The following is an 8875-nucleotide window of genomic DNA, read 5'->3' on the forward strand; positions in this document are numbered from 1 at the left end:
AAGCTTAGGTTTAGTTCCACTCAAGCCAGCTGTCGGAGCGTTTACAGGGCTTTACCTCTACTCAGCTGACAGGAGAAGGGTGGTGTAACTGCTTGTCATGTGCCGTAATCTGTCTTCGCTGGCTAGGTGACTGCTGAAGTTCATACTAAAGCTGTAGCAATGCAGTCAGGGTTCTGAATCATGTAGATTGTGGGTGGTTTGGTGGCGAGGGTGGAGTTGAAGGATGTCTGTGCAGTAAAGGGAACTTAGGAAGAGCTGGAAGTGACAAAGTTAACCGTATTAAGTCCTGAAAATGTATAATGTCAAATAGAACTTTCTCTTCTTTTCCTGTCTCAACATTCTTAAAATTTGAACTTGGATGTAAACTCTCATTAAAAAAAAAAAAATTGTGTATGTAATATTTCTCTCCAATGTCTTGAGGTAAAAGCATGTAAGTTTCTCTGCTGGAAATAAGCACGTGCTGGTGAACACCAGCCATCCCACAGATCTGCACTGAAAAGGAAATGGATTTGGAAATGGCTGTAAACGTTTTATTATGGAGAGGAAATTCTGTACTTGTGTGCGTGTAACAAAATTGATGTGCTCACAAGCTCTGCTGTCACAGTCTAGCGTCCCCTGTCCTCCCCCACGGCCAATGAGAGCCGCTTCACTCCGCTGCCCTTACAAATAGACCCCATTGATTGAATCTGATTCCTGTGGATAGAGCAGGATTATTGAGCGGCCTTCCCTGATGTCTCACACCCAGAGTGTGTGTGGAAACGTTCTCTGTGTCAGCTTTTGTTGCTTAAATCAGAGGGACGTCTCCCCTGAGCCTCCCCCCGTCTGATGACACACAGCTCTCTGGAAACGCTGCACTTCCTTTATTTCCTTCCTCCCTCTCTCGCCCAGGAATAATCTCTGCATTTTTTACAAACATCCTGAGAATGCCTCTAGCCCAGGAGGAAGAAGCAAAGAAAGAGGGTGTTATAAAAAAGAAAGAGGAAAAAAAAAAATGGCCTGACCTCAAACAGAAATGTCCAGTTTATACGGTGACTCTGAGGAGCAGCGTCATCGGCCCTCAAAGGAAGTCTGTGCTCCACTAACCCCAGTGTCATTGCAGGCCTGTGGGGAATTACTCTTAGTGACCAGAGGCACTGCAGCCTCATTAAATACCCTGCAGAATAAGCCAGAAACAAAGTCTTCGTTTGTGGGGCGAGAGAAAATCGACTCCATCTGCTTTCATGGCCGGCACTGAGATGTTGTTATTTGGATTTAGAGCTGTGCCAACCACACAAAGTCCTGCTCAGCAGAAATGAGAGTGTGATAGTTTATGGTGTTTTGGGGCTTTTTCGAGTCGTTTATCCTCTGCCTCACCCCTCTTACTGGAATCAATCGGCCCGACTGCCCCAAACCTTGATTTCCTTCCTTGCACTGACCCTCTATTCAAATCTGCTCTAATACAAGGAGTTGATGCTTTTGTTTTTGCTACGAGTTATTATGGATAATGGTTTTGTTTTTTCCATTATAATGGCTTATATAACGATGGATGTGGTGATTACGTTCTCTTTGGCTTTTCCTTTCCTACTTTTTCTGTTTCTAATCAAATGTAGTAACGACAAATAGTGTTAACTCCATCTAAAAAGTAACTTTTCTAAAGCTCTGATATGAATCAGTTCACTGTCATATTGTACTCTGTGCATATGACATTCTTTTAATCTCTTTTCTTTTGTGTGTATATACATGTGTATGTATATGTATGTGTGTATGTATATGTATGTGTGTATATATATATGTATGTGTATATGTGTGTGTGTGTGTGTGTGTGTGTGTGTGTGTTTGTTTTTATGTACATGAAATCAGTTTTGATTTCATGGTGACCTTTAGGTGTTTTTTGTGCTTTTTGGAGCTCAACAGCCCCTGTTTAGATTAAATGGAAAAGAGTAGCCAAGATATCTCCTATTATCTTACGTTTTATGTGTCAAGTCAGTCATACGATTCTAAAATGATGAGGGTAAATGAATGACACGAATTTCTACCTTCACAGACTATTTTGTGAATCACTCTCACCTTTTTTTGGAGCTTAACATATCAAAGTGGCCAGTGAAATGCTTGAGCAGGAAACCCTTGAGCAGATCTTTGCTCTTGTCAAGTGGTCAACTCCTTGTCACTTTAGACAGTATTAGAGCGGCTATGCCAAAACTGAGATCGGCTGGACAGAATAAGAGTGAATAGACATCATTTGAAAGGCAGAGGAATGATGTGCTGCTCAGTCATTGGAAACTTTGTTCAGTTTTCACTGTGTATCGGGGGCTGGTGAGAATCTGAGTTGGTCTCAGAAAATGAAGGACAGTGCTGAAGACTGTTTTTCACCTGTCAGGCTCGGAAGAAGTTAAATGGACAAATGAAGAGTGTTTTCCTCTCTCCACACTGCATTCGATTAGCCTGAGCCTGTTTTCTTTTGTTCTGTCTTCACATGAGTGGTGTTATTGTAACATGCTCATAGATCAAATCTTCATTGGCTCTCCACAAGCTCCCGGATGTAAAGGGTTCAAACAAAAGCTTCGCTTTCTAGAAGAGAATGTTTTTGCATCTGTATTGAATTACTGAAGTGCTCAGGAATGGGTGAGTCATTTATGCGGAGGCATCCGTAGCTTCAGTGCAGTTGTTTTTTAGTTTTTTTTTTTTTTTAGTTTTTCTGATTGAGGAAATTACTCAGGGTTTCTCTTAGCTTTGAGTCATGTGTATGTGTAGAGTTGTACTAATCTAGAACTGTGTTATTTCTGCAGTCAAAGTCCCTTAAGGGCAACTCTCACAATACCACTCAAATATGGTGTCTGTCAAAGTAGTTTGTCCTTTGATGTGTGCTCTCCTAAGGAAACTCTGAAACACCATGAAAAGTTAAAGGTGTCCCAGCCCTCCAGTGTGTCTGTTGCTTGATGTGTAAATCTGAATTGAGCTGGTTTCTACTCCCTCTATCTTTCTCCCCTCTCCTCCTCTCTGTAGTTGGAAATACAAGTCTCTTTGCGCTTTTTATTTTTATTTTTTTTTAGTTTTAGTTGCTCTGCGTTAAGAGATCTCATGTTTGGTTTACTCTTTCTTAGTAATTGAAAGTGTGCATCTTTCTCTGTGTGTCTCTGGGTCTAGAAGCACTAGACTTCTAGTTCCTGCTAAGAGTAAATATTTGTTCATATGTTCTACTCCAGCACTTTGTGTGTGTTTATTCATTTAAATAATTTTCATTATATTTATAGACATTTTGGATATGGCCCATTTTATAGAATTACATTTAATGAGATTTATCTTTTTTTCTTCTAGTTTTACTTGATTTTTTTTATGAATCTTATACTTTTTTTTTACTTTGCTATTCACCGCTATTTTATTATTGAAATCAGATCGTCCCCCTTTTCTACACGAATACTGATTGGTGATTTGGTTGTGAGCGTAATGAGGTTCCCCTTGGTCTTTTTCTCTTTGTAGGCAGAAGGAGAAGATAATCTAAAGAAGATGCAGCTTATGGAGCTGGCCATTCTGAACGGAACATACAGAGACACCAACATCAAAACACGTAAGGAGACACATTCACACTTCGACAGCTAGACACTCAGGAACTTTATATAGACACACACTCCAGAATAAATAGACTTGAACATCAGCACACCCACAAGGCAGTCATAAAGCTAACTATTAGGGAATAATGTGAGTTCAGCTGTGATTGTGTTGCACAGTGACTAAAGAGATTTGTTTAAATGCTTACACACACAAAATCACACCCATATTTGTTAGGGCACAGAGCTTACACATACAATATCAAATCACAACCAGCCATAATCCATCTCTTGTATCCATCCTTAATCCACATGTAAATGCACACATGTACACATACAGTGACATATGTTGTTTTCTGTGCTGACTTATTCTGACTATAAATGAACAATTAAATAAACACTGCGCACGAGAGTTCATCAGACACTAGATTCTCGTTTTAATTCAAGAAAGAACCCTGTTCGCGGCACACTCCTCATGAAAACATCTAATCATCTGCCCACAGTCTAGTATTTCTGTCTCTCTTTATTCCTCCCTCTCTCTCTTTCTCCTTCTCCCTCTTTCTCTCCCCCACTTCCTTTCAAAGCTGTTCCAATTGCAATCACAGCTTGTGTAATCTTGGTGTGCCATACAGGATCATTTTGCTGCATGATTGTGTGTTTTAGGTTGTCTTTAGGTCATAAACTTGTATTATTGCTCAAAGATATTTGCATACGATTCCACCCATGTCATACATATTCATTACTGCAATGCATTTCCACATTGACATAAAGGGTTTTGGGTTTTCATACTGCTCTGTAAAGTAATATTTGCATGCCTGTATATATGATTGTATGGATATATGAATGTGTGCATGCATATTTGGGTATATATGACAGGGGCAGAAATACATCTGTTTGACTTCAGTGCAGAATGTTCACAAGCATTTTAATTTTCAGCCTTGTTGTGGGTATTTCCTCTCCACATCGGCACTAAATGTCCCAATGGCATGTAGAGGTTTTGATTCATGTGGGAAAGCTAATGGCAAGTTAGTGGAATCAATTCTAGAAAGTGCACTTCAGAGTTACAACTGTAAGAAATAACATCAGCATTTTTTAGCACACAAACTGAAGTGCTGTTTCCTCTACATGCCGCAGGACATTGGGTTTAGATGTGCTGCTTTAAATCAGTGACTCTGTGTTGTGTATTAGTGCCTCTGTTTTGATGATCAGTTTGCCCTGGTATGATCAATCATCAGTTCCTCCTTGTGTTTTAGTTTTGATTTAATTTTTGTAATGATTTTGGTTGTGGGGTTTTAGTTTGCTTTAGAATGTAATTTTTTTTGTGATTCATTGATCATTGCATGGACTAATTTTCCTTTATTTTTCCCCCCACCCTCTTTTTCCCTCTTTTCGTGTACTTCTGTTTTCCTTTCCCTGCCTGTGCTTTTCACACATCTGTTTTTGTGCCTTCTGTCCATTTCTGTTTTTCCCCTTTCTGCTCTGAAAATTTTATACACATTCACACACCCAACCTCTCCTATCGCTCTATCTCTCCCATTACTTCTCTCTCTCTGTCTCTTGTTCTCTCTCTTTTGCTCTTTCTGTCTTTCACTCTTCTGTTTACGGCAGCCACCCTTGCGTTCTCTCTTGCAGCAGCGGCAGCAGCTGCTCAAGGCCAGCGTCTGATCGCGGCCCCTGCGGGTCAGGTCCTCCCCCCGTCCGCCCTCAGGCCCCCCACTCCGGCAGGGACCCCCATCATGAACATCATTCGGCCCACTCAGATGGCCACTGTGCTACCCAACGGCACCCCTACCCTGGTGCCCCCGACGCCCGACGCGGGCATTATCTACACCACGCCCTACGACTACCCTTATGCCTTGGCGCCCACGTCTCTGCTGGAATATCCCATCGAGCACAGCGGAGTCCTAGGTAAGCGGGCGTGGGGGCTTGGCACTTCACCCTTCGGTGCCCCGCAAGAGGGTTATCCCGGGGTGTTTTACGGGGGCATATTGGATGGGTCCTCATTCGGCCCAATTCAGGACTCGCTGAAAGGTAAATATGTAATGACTAGCTCATGCTAGCGGGCTGAGTAACCCAGGAGATTAAAGACTTAGCTACATAGACAAAACATTTGCCACCGAGACGGGCTGGGAAAGGGACCACTTATCGGTGTCTTAAATGAGGTATATTCATCTTTCTAAAATTTTTTTTTTTTTTTTTTTTTTTTTGCTGCGTAAGAAATCTTTTCTCGGGACACACACTCGCTCTCGCAGACAGTAGCGACATGCTTGCTTGCACACACCAATTTTTTTCTTTTCTTTTTTTCGTCTCTCTCTCTCTCTCTCTCTCTCTCTCTCTCTCTCTCTCTTGCCGGAAGCTTTGTCAGGCAGGCTACTGGTGGATCCCCTCGGATTTCTCCTGGCTTTTGAAATCATTTCTCTCTTCCCTGCTGTAGCAGGCCTTGGTACCAGTGCTGAGCGGCAGAGAGAGAGAAAGAGCCCAGAGTCCCATTGGGGATGTTCATTAAATTCTTCCACTATTCTCACTGTATCCAATTGTCTTATTTTACCCTTGTGAACTTGAGCGCTCGACCCTATTCAGAGAGAATTACCCATACTCCCCTGCCTAGTGAGTGGCTTCTGCAAACACTTGCAAATAAGATAGATAATAATCACGACTTCACAACCTCTTTTACAGACTCAACGCTTTGCATCAAAGCAATGTAAACATTAGGAATCAGTCATTTTAAATGGAGATGGTGATTAATAGCATGATAGGGTCATGTGTGCCAGAAGCCGAATATTGCGCTTAAATGGCTTTGGTTAGTGCTTGTCTTTGATTTGATGGAGGGATTTCTGAGTTCAGTTCATTGGATGCTGTATAGTTGGCACGTTTGGGTCTTCTGCTGTTCTGACAGTGCCGCGTTTCCACTTTCAAACTTAAACACTCGCTAGCTTAGCAGCCTTTTATTTACTTACAGTATCGATCCAACATCAAACCACCCCCAGTCCAGACCATGTTCTCTCTCACTCTCTCCCTTTCGCTCGCTGGGCTTCTGTGCAATCAGAAGTGATTTGTTGGACATCTGCTGTTGCAGTATAGCATGTGGGCGTATACACACACAGTTAGAGGGAACTATTAGCACTTCCAGAATTTCTCTTGAGGAGAGTAAAAACATTCATGCTTAGCAACTATTCTGTGATGTCATTGTGATTTGGTACAGTCGTCACACCTTGGCAGGCCCACATGGAGCTCTGCAGAGTCATGCAGAATTGGAATGCCGTTCATTCTCAAGGTGTAAAACAGCCCCAACTTCTCAGGTGTTTGTTAAATAATTTGGTTCTGCTACCAGAAATAAATTTCTGTTGCAGTTATCTGATATTGCACATATTTGTGCTTAAATCGATTACACGGATTTTCCCCTTCCCAAAAAATGTGCCGCACCTACAAAGTTTTATCAAGACTTGCTTTCAATATTTTCAATATTTAAAATCACTTTTTTTTTTTTTAAATGTCAGTTAATATTTTGTATTAGTTTTTGTACTGTATTTTGTATAGTTTGAAACCTTTGGTTGATTGGGAGACTGAAATATGGCTTCTTTCACCAATCTGTCTCAAGTTCTGTGTATACCAAGAGCGAAACAAAATATCACACTGGCGATTCACATACTGTAATGTTACATCAATTTTGTTTATACAAAATTCTTACTTTAAAGCAAAAAGAGCAATCAACATGTAGGGCAAAAGAAAAGAAAAATTCATGCATTTTCACTTTTTTACAATTTAAAGAGAAATTTCGCTCTTGGTGTTGAATGGACCTTCGCAATGGAACCAATTACTAGTCTGCTATCAAGAGTTATTTCAATCGATTTGTTCTGTGCGTTACCTTTGAGATTGGCCAAGGAGGTATTGTAAATTAATTAATTTTATCATCAACATGCTTAGAATTTGCAGTCTATTCTAGTTTTTTACTTATTTCACTTATGAATTCTTGTGAGCAGAGAACGTTTGTAATTTCGCCGATTTGCTGAAATTTAGCTAGCACAAGCCAGGTGCTGTCATACAGTAATCACAGGGTGTCAAAACTTGATTACCATTTGCTATTAAATGACATGTAGTAATTATTTTTTTCCCTAAAACACACCTTTGTTTTTTTTTTTTTTTCGAACACGATTCCTTGCCAGCCCGTCTCAAACTATTTTAGAAGTCAAAGCAATTACTATGTAATTTTAAGTTGTAAGTTATACATTTATAATATTCAGTTTTTTTTGTATGCATTTATTACTCTTTTTATGAATTTCTACTCAATGTGTTGATATTGTGAATGTATTATATGTAGAAACACATGCATACATTTGAATATAGATGAGATTTCATGTAAAGCCTGTTTCACATCTAACCAGTTCAAATTGAGATTCATTTTGAATGGATCTCTAACATAAAAGGTCAAAATCATATGTGTTCTGTATTTCTATGGTTTCTAGAGTTCTGCTGCAGCAATATGTGGTCTAGCTGTGGTCCACAGGCTTTACATGTATGTTTTGTTTCCTGGGCTGAACCATGTCTAACCTTATGGACCTGTTGTAATCTAGGTGCAATGGCTACTAAAGTGCGGAGACATGATTCACGGGTCCATCCTTACCAAAGGATAGTGACCACAGACAGAGGTTAGTTAGATAAGATACTTCTACCCTTTTCTGAAATTCTTTGTTTCTTTACCTCTGAACGGGGGATCATACATGTTTATACATTGCGTATCTTTACTGTGGAAATGTGTTTACATGAAATGCCTCTGGAAACACTCAGGTTTGCGGAAGTTTATGACTGTAACTGAATTAAATGCCATTTGTTTCATAGCTTTATATATCAGTACATTTCTTAATCTACGTTTAGATCCAAAAAAGATTGTGTTTTTTTTTTGTTGTTGTTGTTGTTTTGCTTTAGATTTGTTTAAATCAATTTTGAAATACAAAGGGACTGGAATAAGCTTCCATTGCCAGCCATTGGCTAAGCGCTTAAGTTATTACCTCAACATATATGTGTATACACGTATACATATATATTTTAAATCTCAGGTTAAGCTCATCAGATTTAGTTTGTTCAACTCTTTAAATGTAAAAATGTACTTTACACCCAGTTATATTTTCGTTTTACTGAAGGTACTATTTTTATAGCAGATGTATTTTTGAATCCTGTGTATACGTTCACTGAAAAATAAAGAAAAAATCCAAAGCGATATTTCGCGACCTTTATCTGTTTATTTGCGTAACGTAGCACTAGCTCTCTGATTCCCCCTCACAACTAATTACACTGTTCGTAACACGCATTTCGACTCAAGACACTAAAATGTTACTAGTTTTTGTTTGTATGTG

At 39.8% G+C, this 8875-nt stretch overlaps 1 protein-coding gene across 8 annotated transcripts in view; it reads left to right on the forward strand.

Annotated features, from left to right (window-relative positions):
• qkia (QKI, KH domain containing, RNA binding a) overlaps positions 1 to 8875 on the forward strand; it is a 125824-nt gene that overhangs the window by 57652 nt on the left and 59297 nt on the right. For 3 of the 8 annotated variants that reach the window (XM_058749163.1, XM_058749161.1, XM_058749162.1), the window contains exons 5-7: positions 3457 to 3544; positions 5133 to 5555; positions 8096 to 8170. In XM_058749163.1, the coding sequence (XP_058605146.1) occupies positions 3457 to 3544; positions 5133 to 5555; positions 8096 to 8170 (586 nt within the window). The remainder of the gene's footprint in view (positions 1 to 3456; positions 3545 to 5132; positions 5556 to 8095; positions 8171 to 8875) is intronic. The other 5 variants (XM_058749167.1, XM_058749165.1, XM_058749166.1 and 2 more) reach the window with 3 other exon arrangements.

The sequence above is a fragment of the Onychostoma macrolepis genome, chromosome 17 (genome assembly GCF_012432095.1).
Source record: "Onychostoma macrolepis isolate SWU-2019 chromosome 17, ASM1243209v1, whole genome shotgun sequence".
NCBI classification, from domain to species: Eukaryota; Metazoa; Chordata; class Actinopteri; order Cypriniformes; family Cyprinidae; genus Onychostoma; species Onychostoma macrolepis.